The 24,539-nt window shown below is 36.8% G+C and overlaps 2 protein-coding genes across 4 annotated transcripts in view; both read left to right on the plus strand.

The window, feature by feature from the left end:
* The window catches only part of DLC1 (DLC1 Rho GTPase activating protein), a 337,791-nt gene that overhangs the window by 78,913 nt on the left and 234,339 nt on the right, over positions 1-24,539 (plus strand). For both annotated transcript variants that reach the window (XM_069484940.1, XM_069484934.1), the window contains one exon: positions 22,482-22,631. In XM_069484940.1, the coding sequence (XP_069341041.1) occupies positions 22,482-22,631 (150 nt within the window). The remainder of the gene's footprint in view (positions 1-22,481; positions 22,632-24,539) is intronic.
* LOC138393756 (nucleoside diphosphate kinase B) lies at positions 10,856-11,504 on the plus strand. Of its 2 annotated transcripts, XM_069485216.1 has the most exons (2): positions 10,856-11,134; positions 11,248-11,504. In XM_069485216.1, the coding sequence occupies exons 1-2, from the start codon at positions 10,907-10,909 to the stop codon at positions 11,266-11,268; spliced, it is 249 nt and encodes an 82-aa protein (XP_069341317.1). In that variant the 5' UTR covers positions 10,856-10,906; the 3' UTR covers positions 11,269-11,504. The 2 variants fall into 2 exon arrangements, with proteins under 2 accessions (XP_069341317.1, XP_069341316.1); XM_069485215.1 differs by having other exon boundaries at positions 10,856-11,504.

The raw sequence follows: 24,539 nt of genomic DNA on the forward strand, positions 1-24,539 counted from the left end.
TCCATTTTGTTTTGGCTGGTTGTTTACATGTCAGTCTACCAAATGTAATATAAACTCCTTAAAAGAAGAGAGGATTTGTTTAATCTGTTGCATACAACACAGTGTTACTGATCTAATAGTTGCTCAATAGAGAAAGAAAAAAATTTAAACCACAGCACCCTCCCTGAAACCAGGAATGATGAAAGATGGGCCAAGTTTGCTCCAAGCTTAACTTAAACATTCAAAAAGAAAATGAGATTGACATTGGCAAAACACTCATTTGTCACCTAATGTATGCAGTAAACATGTAGTTCTCCAAGGGTATATTTTAACTTTCTCTCCAGCTACCCTCTCCTGCAATCAAAACCTAGGAAGCCAATTGTTTCTTGGTATTACTAATCTTAGACAATTTATTCATTGGTTTCAAAAAAAAAAAAAAGCTACACAATTTCTAAATTCCTTTTCAGCCCTGAATTACTATTTTGTGGTCTGTTTCTTTCATAATTTTACCATAAAAATAACAAGAATTGTATCACTTAGCACTATTTCATCTACCATGGGCTTCTGAGAACAGTAATACTGGGTAGTCTTAAACCCCATCTTTTAAAAACACAGGAAGTTATTTTTATGTATTGGTTTAATCCTCATTAACTATATATTCTATATATATATATATATATATACTTCAAAACGTAGTATTTTGAGGAAACCTGAATCCCAGACTCATTTTAAATGGCTACTTAATATTTTTTGTAAGCTTTCTAACTCACAAGCCTTATCAGTCATATTTTTATTTGTGCTTATGCAACTGATGGCCAAAGAATTACTTCCATGATAGGACATAGGTACAAGTTAATTCCACAGGAGACTAATACATTATTGAGTTTGACCATTTGAATTAAAAACCATAGAAATTTATGAGTTCCTTTCATGGGCACATAGTTTATATGGAGAACAAGTAACATACATGTATAGATAGATAAAGAAAAATTTCTCTTCCATGTGCTGGAGAGATTCCTTAGGCAGAAATTCCAGTTAAGAGTTATTACCATATTGGGAAAGAAGAAGCCATTGTTTGGTTTCCGTATGCACAAGAGAAAGGCAAACAAACAGGTCTTAATGATCTCAGGGAATTGGAGGATGAGTAACCTCAATATTTTGGAAGCAAAAGGCTATTTTTCAAATGTCCCTTTCCCTCAGAAATATTATACCACAAAGACGTTTTTGAGTTTTGAACAAGTCCTGTAAGGACACAAACAATGAACCAGTACATTGCCAACACATTTTCCAATCAGTGCATCTGAAAAGTTCTCTTCAATTAAAAAGAAAAAGTCCCCATAGTAGCTGTTTATGCTTTCTTTCTGCAGAAACTTTGACTTTTAGAGATTGCCAGATATTATCTAGATGCTTATTAAAGCGTGGGACTTAGTAGATAACTCATTGTTAATTAATCAAAAAATATTTTTGACCCCTACTCTGTGCATTGACTGTGCTGGGTTCTTTAGAGGTTACAGAGACACACAGGACCCAGTCTCTTCTTATGTAGACTTTAAGCATTGATTGAGGAGACAATATACGCATGAAAAGCTTAATAATATAAGGCAGCTACACTGACTAGTTATTTCTTGTTAAGTTGGTAATCATCAAAAAGAGATCAATAAAAGAAATAGTTATTTTAAAAATAAATGATACATATACTCGAGTTTGTCATTGATTTTTGGAAAAGTTAAAAATGATGGTTTTTTCATGTTTGTTAAATAAAAAATCATTTAACTAGGAACCATGGCCATGATGCTAACTTATTTAACTTTTTAATCAGAAATATGGCAAGTTATCAGTCTATACTAAAGAGAGCATTAAAATTTCTCGTTATAATCTTTAAGGATTTTAGAGAAAACATCCAAGAGTTCATACTGAGGTGGAAGACCTTTCTATATAAATGGGATATAGTGGTCTTTCTCCCACATGGAGCTTCCTATATAGAAACTAGTCATTCATATGGCCTAAAATTAATAGGGTTAATCCTTATTTGCCATTTTATTTATTATATTGAACCACTCTAAAGGTAAAAACTGGCCAGATATTGTCAATTTCATATGGTTCAACCTGATAGCTGTAGCCTAAGTCTCACCAGTTTACTTCCTACATTGTCCTTTCATCCTATTATGACAGCATAAAAATATCCTTGGAGAATTACACACTCCAAATATATTCCAGGATTAACAGAAAGACCCCAGAGAAAGAAATAGGTGCCCATAGGTGCCCATTGGTTTGTTCCGTGATCCGTCGTTTCCTACAAATCCACCGTGTTGCTTTAGTCTAGTAAAGGTTGATCTATTTAAAACTATCTCATCTAGAAGTAATTGTTGACACATTATTCTTGTTTACTGACCAGTGTTTTTTAACTGCCCTGCCTGACCACTGTCAAGGAAACCTCAGTCTCATTTACTAAATTGAAGAGCATTTATATTTGTTACCAGCACAGTATCAGTAGTTTAGCAGAAGCAGAAATCAGACTTCAATATGTGGGGGAATAAATGGGAGGTAGAGGAGATGAAAATAAATATCGTTTTTCTTCTCAACACGTTCCTCATAGAGTATCTTCATCAGAATCATCTGGGGTATTTACATAGGGCAGGTTTCCAGGGTCCATCCAGAAAAATAACAAACCAGAATCTCTAGAGCGTGACTCAGAAATTGACATTTAATTAATTAATTGTTGAAAGGATATCAAATATCCTGGAATATACAGAGTTGAACACAACAAACACCTCTTTACACCCACCACCTGGGGTTATAAATCTGAATATTTTTCCATTGGTTAGAGGATTTGTTTATGTTATTTTGATCTGTTTTATTTCTGTTTGATTCTGGAATGAAACCTTAGAGACAGTTCAGCATATGTGAGACCCTGTCTTATTCCACTTTCCTCTCCAGCCCCTAAAAGTGACTACCATCCTGAATCACCTTAAGGGGCCATATCTAATATGTCTACATTCATTCAAATATATAATACAACTTTATACATGTTTAATATGTTCTCAAATTTTATATCAAATCACAAATGGTATTAATCATTTTTCAAATTCTTTTTTGTTCAATATGAAGTTATGGAGATTGTTTCCAATGTTGAGCTACATATATATACATACATATATAAAAATAACTCAAGTCCAATTATTTTAATTGCTGTAGAATTACATTTGCATATTTAACAAGTCCAATGAGTAATTTTTATGCAGAGTAAACTTAGAATATAGGAAGACAATGATTCAGGACCAAAGTCATCAGAGGCCAGAGCAGAACCACATGGAAATCTATAGACCCCAGAATCAGGGTAAATGGATACCACTGTCACTGCACATGTGCACAGTTGAAAAGAATTTACCCTCAGCTGAGCACTATCTACATGGAAAGCACACTGAGAAGCTTTTTTTCTTTTCACAAATAAGAAACCTCTTTTAGGGTATGCCAATTCCAAGGCATATCTTAACTACTGGCATTATTGTTTGAAGCACCAGGGCAGATTTTAAGAAGACACACAAGAACATTGGTTGGACTTCTTGAGGTGAAATAATATATTAATTACTATCTTTCAAAAATACTTTTTATACCTATATATTTTCAATTCTTCTATAATTACTATTTGTTGTATGTAGAGGGAAATAACAAAACTCACTACTTAGCTCATCTTTTTCAAGTTATTTAAAAGCTCTTAAAGGTAAAAAAAAAAAATGAATAAGATACAAATTTAAATCTTTTACCCTGTTTAAATGCATCGAGAAAATGAAGGGAAAAAAATTAAACATATCCTTATGTGATTACGGTTGAGGAAACAGTTTTTAATAACAAGTTGTCGAGTAATATCTTAAAAACCTCAGTGTAAGTTTACTTAAATAATTACTTAAGTTTTCAAATTCCATCAAATCACATTCTATGGTACTAGTCACCATGTGACTTAAAACATAAAATACTGTCAAATAAGAATATTTTTCTTAGTTCATGGCATGTATTCTATAGCTCATCCATTGAATGCTAGCCTTAAAATCTCCAATGCAGAATCTTCTAAACTATATTTTATATGCTCACGTACTAGATCTCTTTAAATCTTATCTTTTCCACATAGAGTCCCATCATATCACTTCTCACAAAAGTCACTTTGGGTTTATGGTAGAAATCCAAGGTCATAATGTTATTTTTTTCTATCTTTGGGATGAAAGAAACAGTGCAATATTCAGGAACTTGTGCAACCTATGAGAAAAGAACTGTCATGCTGGTGAGTCATCAAGAAGCCCAAATCATACATCAAATTGTCCCACTCACAATTCAACATACTGAGGGTGATGGTTATGGAAGAAACTGATCACCAATTTCTCAACAAACTTGGCTGTGGGTTAGTGGTGCTGACAGAGATAAACTGTCTATACACATAAAAATGGAAATTTCTCTTAGGCGCAATGTAGTAACATATTTACTGAAAGTGTGGACATCTTTCCATACCAATAATAAGGATCTTCAGTCATTATTTTAAGGGTTTTGGAGTATGTCAATATATAGACACACCAAAAAATTTTTAAACCACTCATGATAAAAACGGTAATAAAAAAGTATTATAGGAAAAAGGTATTACAAAGTGTGTTATGCAGTTACGGAATAAATTTTGAGGGGAGCTTTTTCATATTTGTGGGGTTTGTTAGCTTTCTTAAATTATAATTTATTGTGCTTTTTGTTATTAATAAACATTCATTTTTGTTTAATAATTATAATCACTATATAATCCACCATCATATACTCATTGGAGAAATTTCAAACTACACAAAAAAATATGTAGGTTCCCTTGCCCCTCCCCTAAGTCCACACCCACCTCCCCAAGGGTGAGTATTCTTTCAGATTTTTTTTTGTGCCTCTCTCTCTCCATATAAAGAATTTTGGTTTAGGATGTATGTCTATATGTGTGTTGTGTGTGTGTGTGTGTGTGTTTGGACATAAAGGGCTTCCTGTTATAGAGTGCTGGTCTTTACTACTCTTTTGTCACTTAACCTCTTCTTGGAGCACTTTGCCTATGAGTAGCAGAGTCCCAAGTACTGTTGGGCAGGTTGTGCACTGCACAAGGACACCAGACTAAAGTGCTGAGTGGGGACTGATGGGCAACCAGTGTTTTACTCGTTAAACATGAACATTGGCACAGAGCTGCATCCATCCAAAGGGACATTTTTCTAACTCACATTGAAGCACTACATTGATTACTCATGGTCTGTCAGAGCATGTGAGTCTACTTCATTATTTGCAACCACTGGTTAGTGATCTGAGGAATAATGGTATCATAATTTATTAATTTAAACAATTTTCTATTGATGGCCACATATGTTGTAGGTTATTTCCAGTTCTTTGGCTACTAGGGAAAAAAATGTTCCACTGAATAGTATTGGGTTTATTATTTTTGGATGTGTGCAAGTAATTTTCTAGGATAGGTGTCTAAAATTAGAATTGCCAAGTTGAAGAGTATGTCCTACTTTAATTTTAATAGATATTTCCAAACCACCCTCCCAAAAGGAGGAAATTTACATTTCCAAAATATTGTCAAACTTGAGTGTGGTCAACTTTTTCTTTTCTTTTTGACAATCTGATAGGTGAAAAATAATAATTCTCAATATATAATCCATCTGATAATTGTTTAGTACCATTTTGTATCCATCTATCCTTTTTGGATTGTGGAGCTCTTTTACATGTTTTGGTAGTAAAATATCACATACACATGATATAGATATACAGCTAGAAACAAATCTTATAGCTCTCATAAGGAATTTTTATTTGTTGGCTCTTAAATATTACTTTTTATTTAGACTATCAAGCTTTTAATTACCTATTTTATTGTTTTAAGTAATTACTAGCTAGGCAACAATTTGCCTTTAGTAAGATTTTGTTATTTGTATAAGCATTTGCCAATTCCAGGGCCTAATACTTATACATGTGTAAGTAGTGGAGGGGATGAGTGTATACATACATGAGTGCAATGCACACTGTCTACGGGATGGACACATTTGAAGCTCTGACTCAGGGTGGGGGGGGCAAGGGCAACATACATAAAAAAAAAAAAAAAAAAAAAAACCTGCTTGAATAACTTCCAAAATTGCTCAGGTAGGCATATAAAACAACAATGACAACAGCACACCAAATATGTAATAAAAGATAAGAAAATAAAGAAAATAATAAAGCCATAAAAAACTAAAAAAAAAAAAAAAAAAAAAAAAAAGAAAGTAGATGTAGCCAGAAAGTACTCAGTTCTTCAGAAATTAGGGATCCTATTTTCACCTTAAATTTTGGCTTTGGCTCTCAGATCTCCATGATCAACTTAGGCAATGACTTTTCCTTACCCAAGCGCACAAGAAAAAGGAACAAAGGGACAGAACACCGAAATCTCTGCAAATTCCTGAAAGCTAGAGTTCACAATCCCTGTACTGTTGTCATTCACTCTTCATTTCTGCCGGACCCAGTCTGACATTTGAGGCCTCTACCTGGATCGAAGTTAATTAATTTTCGGATCCAATCTGATCCCGGACGTATTTTAGAATCCGTCATGACTTCTAAACCCAGTTTGAATCAACAATTTTCTCAAACAAACTCAGAGAGCTCAAAACACAAACTTGTGGAGCTTCGGAATGCAAGAGAATTTACCCACAAGCTCCAGTTGCGGCGACGGAGCAAGGGACACAAGGGGGCGTCACTTGGACTCTCGGTGCTCCCAGGGGTCTCTGGGAGCTTTACTTCGGAAAACACTTCTGACAAATTAAATTTAATGGCGTTTAATTGAGCAAAGAGCAATTCACAAATTGAGCAGCGGAACCAGAACAGGTTCTGAGAGACTACAACGCTGGAGAAGATTTACGGACAGCAAAAAGAAAGTGACATGCAGAAAATGGAAGTGAGGTATAGAAACAGTGGGACTGGTTACGGCTCAGCGTTTGCCTTCCTTAAACATTTTGAACAGTTGGCCACCTTTGATTGGCCAGAACTCCAGAATCGGCAAAGAGGAAGGAGTAGGGAGGAGTGAAGATGAATGGAGCAAACTTTAGCTGGAACAGACAGCTGACATTTTTGTTTTTGAATTTTTTAACTGAAGTACCTTTTTAAGGGAAACCAATAAGCCTTTACCAAGGTTATAACCTGATCAAGGAAGTAAGAGGTGTCTCCAAAGAGGTAGAGAACAATTTTTATTAATACAAGATCCAGAAAAGCCACAAAAACAGTTCAAAGAAAGGAAAGTCTCGATAGCCATAAACAAGGTAGAACTCACGTTTTTTTGTCCAGCCATATTTTCTAGGGTCCCAGATTCTCAGTTGACCATAAATGTCTAAAAGCCTCACATGCCTCCACAGAAGACAGGAAATCAAAAGCTATGTATAGAAGGGAAAAGAATCAACAAATGGCAAAAGTTAGGTAAATGTCAGACCAGAACAGGCTCATCCCCTACCCAGGAATCAAACCGAGGCTGCGACGTGAAAGCACAGAACCTTAACCACTAGGCTACAAGGTCAATTGGCCTCTGCTATTATTCCCACAGGGGTAGTGTTCAAAGGATTTTTATATTAATATATATGTTTTTTTTTTTGAGGCAGAGTCTGGCTCTGTTGCCCCGACTAGAGTGCCGTGGCATCAACCTAGCTCACAGCAACCTCAAACTCCTGGGCTCAAGCGATCCTCCTACCTCAGCCTCCCGAGTAGCTGGGACTACAGGTATGCACCACCATGCCTGGCTAATTTTTTCTATATATATTTTTAGTTGTCCATATAATTTCTTTCTATTTTTAGTAGAGACGGGGTCTCACTCTTTCTCAGGCTGGTCTCAAACTCCTGAATTCAAACGATCCACCCGCCTCGGCCTTCCAGAGTGCCAGGATTACAGGCGTGAGCCGCCGCACCCGGCCTGAAAGGATTTTTATTACTGTTAGATCAGATATTTGCTCAATTGTGTCACGACAATTTTTAAGGCTAACCACAACATTATGTGTCTTTTCTTTTAATCTAATTTCTCTGTTAATATAAATAAGGCAATTTATTTATTTATTTTTAAATAAGAGATCTCTAAAATTTATGTTTTTGTAATTTAGAAATCTTTCCATGTAAAGGATCCCTCTTTTGGCCATTAATAATTATTAATGGAATTCTCAATGGTATATTTATTTCAAAAGCAACTCAGTTCAGTGTCTGTCTGTAGAAAGCCCAGGTGGTAATTTTTCAGGTTTAGCCTGCATAGGACACACAGAAGGCAGTTCCTGTGATCACCCAAAATTTACTCTCTGAAGTAGACAAGGTAGACAAAGACGACAGGGCCATTTGAGGCAAGGACTCCCCTAGAGCTGGACATGTTCGGAACAAAGAGTGTGGCTGCTTAGACTCTTTCCTGTCTCGGACCCCCAGCCATTTTTTCAGACTGGTCGCCTGACGCCGCGTTCCCGCCAAAACACGCCCGCGGCCGGGCAGAGGCTGAGGAGAAAATTCCCGCTCAGTCACAAGACAAGCTCGGGGACATGAAACACGGAGAGAGGAGTCCCTCGTACGGTTTTTCTTTTATTTTCTTTTTCGTTTTCGTTTTTTAGGGAACTGCCGCCAAGTGTGTCTTTAATAGACACCGATTTAGTCAGAACCGTGTAGCTGGCTAGTCTGCTGGCCGCTCCAATGGCGCGCTTACAGGGGTTCCGGGCCCATGTTCTACCCTGTGGTAACCCTCTCTGTGACCCTCGAAAGACGACAAAAGAAGGCAGCAACAACAACAAAAGGCTATTTTGGGCCGGGCGCGGTGGCTCACTCGTAGCACTCTGGGAGGCCGACGCGGGAGGACGCCTGAAGTCAGGAGTTTGAGAGGAGCCTCAGCGAGAGCGAGACGCCGTCTCTACCAAAAATAGAAAAAATGGGCCGGGCGCGGTGGCACACGCGTGTAGTCCCAGCTACTCGCGAGGCCGAGGCAGGAGGACGGCTTCAGCCCAGGAGTTTGAGGTTCCCGTGAGCTGGGCTGACGCCACCACGGCACTCTAGCCCGCTCCAGAGAGCGGGACTGTGTCAAAAAAACAAACAAAAAAAAAAAACCTACTTCTGAGAGGAGAGGGACCAGACAATGTGAACACATAAACATTCATACCACGGAGTACTTACAAAAACCTTTTCTCTCATCAATCTTAAATTTGCAAAGGCAAAGAGACAATGGTTTTTAACCGGCTGCTCGACCACCGGGAGCCCACAAAGGAAAACCGGGAGTGTGGTAAGTGAAGGTATCTTACCGTGTCACCAGCTGGTCAAAGATTCTCCTCACTGTGGCTTTCGGAAGAGCCGAGAGCTTGGCAGCTCCGCCAGTGCCAAACTGGGGTGGGGGGAGGGGAACTATATGGTGAAGCGCGTGGGGCGTGGGGCGTGGGGCGTGCGGGGCGGGGGCGGGGGGGTAGAACTTCCCGGCACCTGGGAAGGTTCACTGAAAGATCAACTTACAATAAAATAGATTAATAAGAGCAAGGTGTGTTAACCGTGTGCCTAGGGAGAATCACGGAGTGATCGATCACCCGATATCCGAACGGGGTCCAGAAATTTACCTACCCTCCCTTTAGAAGGGAGGAAGAACTGAGGAATACAGATAATTCTGTTAAAGGGCAATAAATGGTTGCAGGGGAGGATGAATAGATATTTTGGAAGAATGAATGGATTGGGGAAACAGATGACTTGTCAACCTGAGAGGAGACAGATATTATATTTAAAATGATTTGGGCGAGGTCTGGTTGCATTCTTGATCTTTCCTGCAATATATTGAGATACCGGGGAAGGGAAGGGAAGTCAATTGTGTGTTGGGGGGGGGGTTGTTTTTGGTTTTGTTTTTGTTTTTTTGTGATGGGTCCATCTGGTTTATGTAGATAGAGAAAAAACAGCCTGTTGATCTCTAAGGACCTTTAGTTCAGAATACTCTTGGGATGAAATTTCCTGAGTTCCTTCATCCTCAATGCTTGCCCTAAGTATCTGATACTCCTAATCAAGTTAAGAACATTACCTTCTAAGTCCTTGTTACCTAAAAGAGTTGTTTAAAATTTATTTTGTTTCATTTTGAATCACTAGCAGGTCATTTAAAATAGGTTTGGAATGTTATAGATGCCCTTTTTGACATTTATTTGTTATAATTTTTTCTTTGATGTGTTAATGTAGGGGATTAATCGATTTCTTGTGGAATCACTCTAGGTGAAAATCTAGTTCCTATTGTCCTAATTTTTGTCAGAAACTGGTGCAGGGGTTTTCTCTGTAATTTATAACAGTGTTCTTCAAATGTAGCTGTGCTATGGATACATTTATAAAACTTTTTAAAAACACAGTAGCTTGACCTCACCCTATGCCTACTGAATCAAAATTTCACCAGGGGAGTCTTGGTATATGGAAGTTTTCAAAGCCATACAAGTATATTGATAACCACCCAGTATTGACAACTACTATTCCAACATGTGGTTCAGTGATTTTCAAAGTGTGGCCCCCAGCAGCAGAAGCAGCAACAGAGCTACCTGAGAACTTGTTAAAAATACAAATGCTCCGCCCCTGTTCAACACCTGTTGAATCAGCCCCTCTGTCTACTTTAAAAAGCTCCTCAGATGATTCTAATGAACTGCTACCATTTGAGAAATCCTGACAGAGTTAATTGTTGACAGACAGAATAGAGGAAGGAAAGGAGGAAGAAAATAACAAATCATCAGTGACCTGGTTTTATCTTCTAGATATGTACATTAATAATAATAAGGAGATGCCAGCCATATATAACTAAGTCTGCAAGGTTTTTCTAAATCTACATGTATTCAAACCAGATCTCTAAATGCATTTAGATTTGTGTGAAAAATACACCCTTTTGGACCTCCGCAGCTCAGCTCAGCGCAACCGCCGCCCGGCCCCGCCAGCCTCCCGGACCATGGCCAACCTCGAGCGCACCTTCATCGCCATCAAGCCGGACGGCGTGCAGCGCGGCCTGGTGGGCGAGATCATCAAGCGCTTCGAGCAGAAGGGATTCCGCCTCGTGGCCATGAAGTTCCTTCGGGCCTCTGAGGAACACCTGAAGCAGCACTACATTGACCTGAAAGACCGCCCATTCTTCCCTGGACTGGTGAAGTACATGAACTCAGGCCCAGTTGTGGCCATGGTCTGGGAGGGGCTGAATGTGGTGAAGACAGGCCGAGTGATGCTTGGGGAGACCAACCCGGCGGATTCTAAGCCAGGCACCATTCGTGGGGACTTCTGCATTCAAGTTGGCAGGAACATCATTCACGGCAGTGACTCAGTAAAAAGTGCCGAAAAAGAAATCAGCCTCTGGTTTAAGCCTGAAGAATTGGTTGACTACAAGTCCTGTGCTTATGACTGGGTCTATGAATAAGAGGTGGACAAAGCAGCAGTCCCCTTTGGCACCGCCTGGTGTGTCCCTGGACACGGCTCTTCATTCCACTGACTTGGAAGCAATAGGATTGATTGTTCTTTTCTAAAGCATATTTACCAATAAAGCCTTTGGAAACTGAAAAAAAAAAAAAAATACACCCTTTTGGGCCATGTGTAGAGTTGACGGAACTACCTTCTAGGCCTGAAAGTGTCAACAGCTACTCAAGTAACAAGAAGAAAAGGTGAATTGAATCTGAGACATGGATTTTCCAATTCTGCCATTAACAAAGTTTGTAACCTTAGGAAAGTCTTATACTTCCTAGAGTAATTTTCTCCTCAGAAAAAAATGATAAAATTGGGCTACATAATTTCCCATATTTTTTCAATGTGAGGACTGTTCATTAATGTCAAAGAAGTCATAGATACATCATACATGATAGTGGTGGGAAAATAGATAATGGCAAAAAATTTATTCTGAACTTATTCATTCATGAGAGATTTAGTGCCAAACATGTACAATTTAAGTAAATATGAAATTCCAAAAAGATCACAAGAGCAGCCTCATACGTTTTCACATTTAGTTGCTAAAGAAAAACCAAAATGGCAACTCTTAAATTGGTTTGGGATTATAACGTAAAATAAGATGCTGAGAAAAGAACATTTCCATTCACTGAAGTTGTATAGCCAAACTTAAGAGTCAGTTACTGTTTATTCATTCAAGGAAACAAGCCTGTGAAAAACTTTTCTATTGGCATAACTTTGCACTTGAAGCCAAGGATTTCCTCTGATATACCCAGGCAAGGAGAGGTATGCTTAGCCAAAGAAACATTATTAATACATGGATCAAAAGTGGAGTTACCGGCAAAAAATATAGGATGCCCAGTTACATTTTGGTTTCAGATAAACACTAAATATGTTTTAGTATCAATATGTCCAGTGCAATATTGTCCTGTGCAATATCTGGAAATATTTGTATTAATACTAAAAATTATTTTTTATTTATCTGAAATTCAAGTATACCTGGAAATTCTACAATTTTATCTGCTAAATCTGGCAATCCTAGTTGCAAATGAGAGAGAATGTGGCATATTTGAGAAATCAAAAATAGCTCTGTACTTGCAGCACCGCATTTCCTAAAACATTATATGGTACATGTTAGAGTACATCAGATAGCATAAGGATTTTCAATTTTGTTAATTCTGTAACTTAATATGTGTTAGAAACATATCAGATTATTATTTGTATATTTGGTAATATTTATAAATAAAAATAAAAATGCAACTGTAAAAATATTAAGGAAGATACAGTGGTAAAATTCATACCTAAAAATATTAAGGAAAATATGGTGGTTGGACTCAGGATCAGGGACAGTGATGAGAGACACTAGAAAAGTAGTCAGAAGTCAAGTCGATGCAGAACTTTTTTTAAAATCAAGTGATATTTTTTTTTTTTTTGATAATGGAATATCTTTATTTTTTGATGTAATTCCTATCTCTATTCACAACATGAGTATTTAATACAATAGAAATGAAGTGGCATGCTTGAGTGTATAACCAAATGATCAGATTTTCTGATGTTAAGAAATAAAGGAAATGTATAATTTGCTCTGATTACCTGATCTATATTTTATGACAAAGTCATTCTGACATTTCAGGGACTTTCTTCTGGTACCTATTTTCATATATTGGATCTCGTCTACTGATTTATTAGGTTTTTTTGTTGTTCTTTTTCTTTCTCTTCTATTTTCCATCTTTTGTCTTTTGCCCTTCTTTGAATTTTTTTTTTTTTTTTAACAATGGACAGCCATTTAATCACATCTTGAATTATTTTTAAAAGAAAGTTTAATAAAGGCATTGTGTGTCTTTTTTTTTTTTTATTGGTTACTATGTTTATTCTATATAACATGTCTTTTTTTTTTTTTTTTCAATTTAGTTTTACAGAATCAAAGAGTCTAACAGTATATCTTGTTAGATACAGTATGTCCTCATAATGTATACATTATTTCTTGTACAATGATATGAAATAATATGGGAAATATTCATGATAAATTATTAAGTGAACAGTGCAAGTTAAAAACAATAGTTTCATATTTTTTTCCCCACCCCCCCTTTCCCGAGTCAGCACCTTCAAGTGTTACCACTCCCCAAACGGTGTGCAATGCACTCATTGTGTAGGCATACCCCCATCCCCTCCCCCACCCCCCACCTCAGTCTGATGTCCAATTGGTGTCATTCCCAGATTTGTATTTAGGTGATGATCAGGGAAACCAATTTTCTGGTGAGTACATGTGATGCTTGTTTTTCCATTCTTGGGATACTTCACTTAATATAATGGGTTCCAACTCTCTCCAGGAGAACCATAGAGATGTCGTATCTTCATCATTCCTTATAGCTGAGTAATATTCCATGGTATACATATACCACAGCTTACTAATCCAATCATGTATTGATGGGCATTTGGGTTGTTTCCACATCTTTGCTATTGTGAATTGTGCTGCTATAAACATTTGGGTACACGTGCCTTTGTTACAGAATGACCTTTTTTCCTTTGGGTATATGCCCAGTAATGGGATTGCTGGGTCAAATGGCAGGTCTACTTGAATCTGTTTAAGATACCTCCATAATGCTTTCCACAGGGGTTGCACTAGTTTGCAGTCCCACCAGCAGTGTATTAGTGTTCCTGTCTCTCCACACCCACGCCAACATGTGTTGTTTTGGGTTTTTTTGATAAAGGCCATTCTCACTAGGGTTAAGTGATATCTCATTGTGGTTTTGATTTGCATTTCCCTGATGATTAGAGATGTTCAACACTTTTTCATATGTTTGTTAGCCATTTTTATATCTTCTTTTGAAAAATTTCTATTCATGTCCTTTGCCCACTTTTTGATAGGGTTGCTTGATTTTTTCTTGCTGATTTTCCTGAGTTCTAAATAGATTCTTGTTATCAGTCCTTTATCTGATGTGTAGTATGCAAAAATTTTTTCCCATTCTGTAGGTGATCTGTTTATTCTCTGGACTGTTTCTTTGGCTGTGCAGAAGCTTTTTAGTTTAATCATGTCCCATTCATTTATTTTTGTTGCTGCTGTGATTGCCTTGGGGGTCTTCTTCATAAATTCTCTGCCTAGGCCAATGTCTGTAAGAGTCTTTCCTACATTTTCTTCTAGAATTCTGATTGTATCACGCCTAAGGTTTAAGTCTGTTATCCACCGTGATTTGATTTTTGTGAGAGGTGAAAGCTGTGGGTCCTGTTTCAGTCTTCTGCAAGTGGCTAACCAATTCTCCCAGCACCATTTGTTGAATAGGGATTCTTGTCCCCGGAGTATATTCTTTCCCGCTTTGTCAAAAATTAGGTGACTATATGAGGATGGTTCTATATTTGGATTTTCTGTTGTGTTCCACTGGTCTGTGTCCCTGCACTTGTGCCAATACCAGGCTGTTTTAAGAACCACGGCCTTGTAGTATAGTTTGAGGTCTGGCAAATTAATACCTCCCATTTTGTTTTTATTGCTTAAAATTGCTTTTGCTATACGGGGTCTTCTTTGATTCCATACAAATTGTATAATTATTTTCTCTATGTCTGTAAAGAATGATGTTGGTAATTTAATAGGGATTGCATTGAATTTGTAGATCACTTTGGGTAGTATAGACATTTTAACAATGTTGATTCTTCCGATCCACGAGCATGGTATATTTTTCCATCTATTTGCAAGTTCTGCTATTTCTTTTCTCAGTGTTTCATAGTTTTCCTTATAGGAGTGATATATTTTTATGGAAAAGAAAGAAGTTTTTACTTTTGTCTTTGTTGTTCATGGCAAAGAAAGAGCATCGTAATATTCCTAAAAGCAGTTTATGAAATTTTAATGTTACGTAGAGGTGTATCCCATGTTTTCAAATCAAGAAATGCCTGGTCTTCTTTAAAACCTGAGCCTGAGCAGATAGTTCCTGAGCATTGTTTAAAAAAAAAAAAAAAAAAACAAAATAACTGTAGGATATCACATAGGCATGGTGGCACAGAACAAATAATCAGTTCAGAAAGGGGCTGACCTTGTGTTCTGTAATGCAGTGACCTGAGTGTCAATCTTCAACTTTAACACGTAAAATGAAGACTGGTTTCAGAATGCTTACCAAATTATTTCGGTAGAAACTATTGTATCCCAGTCCCCAAAATGGGCCTTTGAAGCACATGGAGGAAGTCAGATTTCCCTGGGAGACAGAGAAATTGCTACCCACTCCTTCTCCCCTGAGTTCACACCTGCCACTTCTGAGCGCTCCTGAGGACCAGCTGCATAAATGTCCTTTGAAACTATTTAGGAAACTCTGTAGGCAATTTACAAAAGTTTCAGCTAATAAATGCTCCATTTGAAGGCTAGTTGGAGTTTAAAAATCAAGCAAAAGAAACTAATTTTCTTCACCAGGACTTATAAGCGGAAGCAGATAGATAGGGAGTGAAGAGAAACACTTAGTATAAAGCCAGTATGATTAATGATTACATATCAATTAAAAGATTCCTTGTAGCAATTTTAAATAACAATATTATCTATCCTTGTCAAGGCATCTAATATTATAATTGAATTAGCACACATTATTAATTAGGAATTAATTTAAGATAAGTATAAGATAATATAACTGGAATTGGAGGTTGAACAGAATATACCTGGCAAATAGGAGATAATTGTTGGTTTGTTTATTTCCTCCCCGTCTATATAAGCTTCGTGTTGAAACACAGCAGCATAAAAATTAAGATTGACTTATTTAACTTGCCTAGAAATTCTGACATAGGATAAGTACATTATCTTTACCTTCTGGCTGTCAAATCAGATGAAAATCTTCAGTGCTCCTTAAAAAAAAGATTTCATAACTTTTTGGTTTTTTTACACAGGATATTATTTTAAGAAAGGAAAGTCTAGAATGAGAAATTTATTGTCAAATAAAATGTATAACACTAATATGAGATTTTGTACTACTCCAGCTGGCTGCAGATCAAATACTTCAGGATGAAGCTGAGCCAAGTCTTGCTAAAAGGTCCCTTTCTTTCATGACCGAGCAAGGAGTATTACCAGCCCAGAATAGCTAGTATGATGCATATGGCATTGAAGACAATGTCGGGGCCAGAACCTTGAATTAAAAATCAGGAAGTTTTAGTTCTATTCCTGGCCTGGCTTTTAATTTATTATGACTATCTATGTGATGCCACAGCTCATTGACAAGCAGAGCATTCAGGCAATGTTATATTTGCTGAATCAAACATCCACTATTTGGAAGCATCCGGGTATTTTAACTGAATTTTTTGGTTCTCTTCCAAATGCTGCCATTAGAAAAACAGTACTTGTGTGTCTCCAAGCAAGACACTCTCTTTTCTGAACATGGTATTTCTCCAGCCTGTAAAATGTCCAGTAACTTGCACCTCATCCCCACTACCTTGTATGTGTGTGATATGTTTTGTGTTGTTCAATCAAGAGCATTTGCAGAAAGAGGAGTATTGGAATTGTCTTTCCCAGATGGAAGGAAAGCAGGGTAGTGGAGTCTCCTGTTGTTTAAGCCTTAGCAATTCAGAGGCTTGTTGGAAAGAATGACTTTCTGGAAACCCTATTTATCTTTCCCAGATACCACTGCAATCAAAGAAACTTCACTTCCCAGGACTAAATAGCTCTTCCGAGTAAATGAGGAGCATCTTTCAGATTTCCAGGTGACCATGATGGAACTTGGCCATATTAGGTTTTTGACAACAAGTCTAAGTGAATTGAAGTCTTTATCCTAATTTTCCTAGTATCTGCTCACCTATGTCTGAAAGAAATAAACTGGAAATTTTTTTCCACATCACCTACATATATTATCTATACTCTGACAGCAGCTGATTGTAGTCTCAAGGCAACAGGATGTTTCTGTTCTTAGCACTGCACAGGCACATATTGGGGGAAAGAGAACATATATCACACTGTTGACTCAAGTTCAGCTTACAGTCAACTACATAGTTTCTCCTCATTAAAAAAGCAGATTGTAGCTATCCCATTAAGAATATCCTGTTCATGTTCTAAACAGGCACTAGATTCTTAGGTTGCATTCAAAAGGTATATAGAACATAGGGAAGTATTTGTCTATTCTGCCCTGGTCAGAGAACACATAAAGTAATATATTTAATTCTGGGCACCAGCCATTAACTGAGTCATTGACAGAATTATGTCATATCCAGAGAACTAATGAGGATTTGAAAACATGTCATATGAGAAATCATTACAAGAATTGAGGATGATTCACCTAGAAAAGGAAAAAATTGGGAACAACGTAGTTCTTCAAATATTTGTAAGTCTGTTTCATGGAATATAGACACCACTTATTCTGTCTAGTTCTGGAGGGAGAAGCAGAGAAGTTAGAGGAAGGCAGAATTTGACACTATACCATTTCTAAAAATTATAGCCATATAAATATGAAATTGCTTTCCTAGGAAAACAGCATATAGCACACAGTAGGTGGTCAATAAACATATCTTGAATGCTAGTTAAATAAAAGTTTAAAGAATGGGTCAAGATGACTTCAAATGTTTCTTACAATTAATTGTTGTGGTCATTGGTGTTCTTCAACAGCGTGGTTTCTGTATGTTGGCAGGAATGGAAACCAGGTTGCAGGAATTGAGGAGAGAATACATGATGCCCAAGTGGGTATGAAACTTAAAATGTTATCCATAGAAAGAAACTGGAATGCAGTACTGGAAAGATACCAGGACAGGGAGTGGGAAGAGCCAGACTCTCCTCTTGGTTTTAACAATGGAGGAGCGACCTGGATTTTAAAATCTCCCTGAAGTTCAGTTTCCTCATCTGCAAAATCAGGGTACTGGAACCAATAACTGCAGTCTTGAACGTCTATATTTCTAAATTCTTAGGTGTTAAGTAAAGTATCCAAGTGATACATTAATACATTGAGTAACTTAAATGTGTTTTGATTTAATAAAATATGAATATTGAATTATGTTAATTATAGTGAATTTTAAGGAATTTTACTAGCATAAATAATGCATAGTGCAAAGAAGGGAGATAAAGGAGCCACTACACACACACACACACACACACACTTAAATCTACAGTTTATACTGAACTTTTCCTGGGCAACAAGAGCAAATGTTAAGGAAAATAAATGCATTACATAAATAAAATGCTTTAGTTTGATACGTTATTATGTAGACTAAACCATAATTACAACCACTGGTTTAACTGTCAATGTTTCTATTCAAGTCAAATTCTAACGACGATTCTCCATCCTACTGGTCCCCACTTTAGTATATTTGAGAACCACCATATACCAGCTCACACCAGCTCACAGGAGACAGTTGTGCATATTTCTTCCAACTCTGCAGTCAATAATGTCTAATTGGTAGCTTGAAATTGGCCCGGGGGGGGGGGGTGTTATTTACACCACAGAAATCAGCAAATGCTACAGATCAGTACTTTCATTTTATTTAGGAATCCAGTTGCAAAACATTTATCAACATACCAGGGCCCACCCCGTCTCTGCTCCTAAGAAATTTGTTCCGCATACAGTGCCTTTTTCCTTTTCACTTTGATCTTAAAATGTGTGGAGCTTTATAATAAAATTACCTGTCATTTCTTTACAACCACTTTAATATATCATTCATACTTTAGCATAACAAGGCCAGAACTAGACAAATAATTTTAGGACAAGTAGCATATGTCAGTCATGTGGCATTGCTGGATGCAAAGTTACGATGTTTCAAAAATGTTTGATTGCCAATATGTATTTAAAAATCTAAGAGTCTATAAAACACAGTAAATCACTCATTTGCTTATATCCTGCCAGTGGCCTCCATTGCCAGAGTAAAATTTAATTCTTTACAGTGAACTTCATTTATATCCAGCCTCATTTTGGACTAGCACTCTCACCCTCTCCCTCTCACTTCCTCTCCTTCAACTACCTAATCTTTTCTGTAATCCTATCTTTCTGTCTTTATCTCTACCTCTCTCTTTCTCAGCTCCTCCATCTCATACTCCCCTCCACCCCTGCCAATTATGATTTAATTCTCACTTTTGCAGAAAGCTCGTCTCTGGCCAGACTGTATAAAGTGGGGCACCAGCCCTGCAGTTTTGATATATCTAATTAGCCTACTTATTTTCTTCTTACACTTGTTCCCATTTGAAACTATCTTACTTATGAAATTTGTTGACTTTAATTATCCATCTTCACATGGTTGACTATAGTATTCAGGAAAACAGGGATCTTATCTGTCTTATTGACTGATGGATATTAAGTCTCTTTCATAGCACTTGGCCCAGAACAGCATTGGCAGAAGGAAAGAAAGAAGGGAAGATGGAGGGGAAGAGAAGTTAACACCTTGGTTTTGACTTTCAGAGGTTAAGTTACTGAAATACTAACATCATTAATAGGCAGCTTCACTTACTAAAAAGTTCCTCTTCATGGACTATAGTGAAAAGGAATTTTTTACGTCCACTGTAGAAGTCAACCCAGCCAAAATCTGCAAATACGCTCCTCTGTTTTCAGGCATGAGCTATTTGCTGGAGTTTAGCCATCGACATATGAAAGGTTAGAATTTTGTGAAATATTAATACATGGGCTTTAAAAACAAGGGCAATAATATTTATCCAAAGCATCATATTTGTAGTCACTCGACTTTGTGAAGTTTTATGAATGTGTAACGTATGATACTGGTCTGTCTACTTGACACTTCAGGCTGAATGTAATGGATAGTAAATAAGGAAGCATCCAAGAAGGAAAGGGTAAAGAAATAAGCTTATTTCTCAAAAGGAGTATCGTAGAGCGAGAGACTGTTTGGTTTTATTCCTTTTGGCAGATCATTTGAAATAATTTGATACTCAGCCCATGGATTTGAAAATGTTTTTAAAGCACAATGTCAGCATCCAGTTAATTCAAAAATAAATTGTTTCTGAGACTACTGCTGGTCAGTCGAGGATAGCTGCAGGATATACTGCTTTATCCAACATTAACTTAGTAGCTGGAAAATATCAGGATATGTTTTCTAAGGCTTTGAGAGGTGTTATTTCACTGGCTTCTATTGATTTCATTATTATTATTCTTGAAAATTTATTACATGTGCAGTGTATAACTTGACTGTATGTCTGCCAGGTAGAAAAACCTAATCTTTTTCCTTGAGGACATTATAACCAAGAAATGAAAGACAATCACACCAAACCATATGCAGATAATAGAGATGCAAAGAACATCGTCTTGCCAAACACAACTTTGGTTTAAAAATAAACAAAATTATATAACCAAACACATGGGAAGAGTAATTAAAGGGATTTAATTAATATTCAATAGGATTTTTCCATTTTCTGGAATATTTAGAAGACAGTTAACCTAATAATATCTAATATTTCTGGGACACTATTTTAAGTTATCAGCAGGCTTTTACTATAAATAACACTCCTTTGGATGTAACAAAGTTCTGTAGCATTGAGGGATATGATATATAGTAAGGATCAGGTCTATTTGTTTGCAAATATAATGGACCCTTTTAAGCACAGTAATACTTTACTATGACAAAAGTTTGTAATTCTCTGTCAGAGCCTCATTAAATGTTTTAGACAGAAGGGGCAATGGAGAGGAAATGGAGTCATAACAATGGCATAGTTTTCTAAAGGCATTAGCACATCTCAAAAAATTCTTAATTTATTCCCAAAAGAAATCTTTGTGAAAACAGGACTAGCTCTTCAATTTGCATTAATCTGTTAAACTAAGCACAAGTTCAGTGTACTCAAATAACTTACCTAATGTTAGCTTAATTAATTGATTCTATGACCAACTTAATCTAATAAACCAGTTATTTGACATCTGAAGATAATGCTTCTGTAATATTAACAATTTGCTCTAGCTGTTTAAGACAGAGAGAGCTCTATAGAATTAGAGTAACCAAAGAGTTGGGGGATGCCTTTTAATGGTGGCTGGAGAATTTAGAAGAATTAAAAGAAATGCCAATAAATAAATAAGTAAGTGGTCTGATTCATACAGTCATCACTTTCATCCCACCACTAACTGTCACCAAAGCAAAGCCCCCAACCTGTTATCCTTCTATTGCTAACCCACAGTCTTCTGTCAACATGTATTTTCTCTTTGAGGTCCTTTTGAAGTTGATTTTGCCCAGGTAAATAACTCAGACAGATGGGAGGATGGCAGCAGGAGTCAAAAATGATGCTTTACCTCAGAGGGGTCAGCTCTGAGTCCATGACATCCCTCAATAGATTTTGCTTTTGAAGAACCTGTGGTTTCCCTGTTTTTTATTTTTTCCCACCCAATTCCCTACCCAACCCTGATACCTTACATAATACAGGGAATTTGGAGGATTCCTAATACTAATCGACTTGATTTGAACACACAAGAATACAAGAGTCATGCCCAAGTAACTCCATATGGTTAATGAGAAGCATCAGCTACTACCATAGGCACAAGTATTTCCATAAGTGTATGTCCATATTGTAAAGAATTGAGAATAGGTAAGCATGGTTGTTCACAAAAATATATATTGTTGTGGGAGCTTTTTGCAAAAGTGTGTGAAAGAAAAAGAAACTTGAGACAAGAAATATTTTGGCAAGGACACAGCTTAAAGCAGCAATGGATAAATGCCCCCATGCAAGGAAAACTGTCCCCTGCATGAACTGAAAGTGTACCTCATTTGATTTCCTTCCCATTTTTTTTATTATCCTACAGAAGATTCTTCCAAAAATATTCTCTCATGTGCATTTTTAAATGTCTAACCACAAACAAGTGTTAGTATCTTACAAATAATCACTTTGTACCCTGAAAAAAAAGAGTAATGTATAAATTTTCTCAAGAATAATTAATTGGAAAGCAGTAAATATATGTCACTACTTATTGCAGTTATATTTCTTTTTCATTGCACTTTGCTTTGTGAGATATATATTTAATATTCATGTCAAATGCTTTCTTGGCACTAGATCAGTGTCTTCTCAATGAAGAGCCCATTGATGATGCAGAATAGAACTTCTCTTCGCCCTTGAGTAAAATACTGCCTATTATCCAGTGTCCCTTTTGTCACATTGAAGAACAGGGAACTTTTTATTCTTTCCAAGAAATGGCCTTTCAGATGCAGTAACAATATGTTCTGTTCCTCAGGAAATAAGAGAAGATCGAGATAGGGCGCGGCTGGACTCCATGGTGCTGCTAATTATGAAACTGGACCAGCTGGATCAGGACATCGAGAACGCTCTCAGCACCAGCTCCTCCCCATCAGGCACCCCAACCAACCTGCGGCGGCATGTTCCTGTGAGCTTTCCACTTTCCACTTCTTTTCTCATGAGAGTCGTATCTCCACTTTGCACAGTCCCTCTTGTGGATGAGACATCTTAATTAATGGCATCTACCAATATATGACCGTAATAGAGCCCCTTAAAAATCACTCAAACACTTCTGTTTCATGCAGAAATTCCATAGAGAAATGGGTGATACAAAAGAACATGTTTATCTGAAACAGGAAGAAAGGTCATTTTGGGAAAATATGCTTCCTAGTGATCAAATCTTCCATAATTGTCAGTCTTCTCTGATATGATATAAACTCCATTAGCAAATACCATGTCTGTCTTGTTTAGTAATCTATTTTCAGTGTCCCACAAATTTATATTGCATGTAGAAGATGCTTAATATAATACATATTTGCTACATGGATGGATGAATAGATGGATGGATGCATGGATTGTAAGATGGTTTATGGGATGAATGGATGCTCATTGGACTAACCCAGAATACTGTAAGGAAGAATTCAGATGAGATTAACTTGAAAACACTCTAAAATTCACTCAGCAAAATACAATAAATAGGACAAAGCTCAGAATTTTATTCTGTGCATCAATTTTATATAAGACAGACACTCCTCTGAGAGTCTGATACTCAAAATAAAATTTGGAAGACATAGATTCTAGGATTGAATATACACTTTACATATTTCATATTGTATCAAATTCTTTGATTAGTATAGTTCGACTGTTGATTCTTAAGTGATTCAAAAATTATTCTGACTGTGGGGCAGAATATTTCAAAGTAAATAAACAGATTAAAATGATAGATAAGTTTAGTATGTAATAGGTACTATTCCAAGAGCTCTACATATGTTAACACTTTCATTCATATGTTATGAAGAAATGTTCTTCATAACATTTTTCACATGAGTAAAAGACATAGACTAGCTAGTAATTGCATGTGCCAGAGCTGGCATACAAACCCAGCTAGTCCTAATCCAAAGCCATGTCATTCCAACTACTATACCATCCTGCCTTCTCTAGCCAATTATAATGGAAATCTGATAGCTTAAGCAAAATATAATAATTAATTGAAAACAAATAAATATGAAGCTAAATACTTCAACCTGGAAATCCAGTAGGAATGAAAATTTTATTTCTGTTTGTAACCTTCTGGATAATTTTTTCTTATCCTTCAGAATTCATTGCAAATATTTTCTTTACAGCGAGTCTTCCCTAAATCCCTGGTGCTGCCATGGTATCTTGCACATCCATGAGTTTTAACAAGTAGAACAGATATCCAAATGGAGGAAATGCAATTAAAGTAATATCCTGAAGGCAAATAGTGTATAGAAGCTTCACACTCATTTTCATCAGTGCTTTTAAAGCCAGGAGTAATCATATTTTTAACAGGAGGTATGATTTAGTACTTCTTTGCCATTACTGTAGGCATGGGATACATTTATTCTTTAAAAGTTTTCTCTTGTGAATTGTTGATATCTTTTCTTTTAAATATCTCTCTTTTCCCTTTATGTTCAACTTTTCTCAATCCCCATAGATTTAGGGAAAAGACACAGGCCAGATTGCTGCTAAACACAACTCCCTGCTGTCGTCTCCATCTCAGAAAACAAGGCAGCCCTTACCTGCTAGAGGGGGTTCTTTGTTGGGGGGCAAAGGCAAAACAAAAACAAAAGCTGACATAGGTGATGATTTTAGGGGTTGTCTGCATCCACACCGTCTACCTCCATTTAAATCATAAACTGTATTTTATATTACACATACTATCTCATGAAATATCACCACTGTTATTGGCTCTGTAAATAGAGATATATATTGGGAATAGGCAAAATAATACAGTGGAAACATTAAGAACTTTGGAGTCTGCAGGTCTGAGTTCAAATGGCAACATTATAACTGACTATCTGGGAACATAAGAAAA

Source organism: Eulemur rufifrons, chromosome 12 (genome assembly GCF_041146395.1).
Source record: "Eulemur rufifrons isolate Redbay chromosome 12, OSU_ERuf_1, whole genome shotgun sequence".
Classification (NCBI taxonomy): Eukaryota; Metazoa; Chordata; class Mammalia; order Primates; family Lemuridae; genus Eulemur; species Eulemur rufifrons.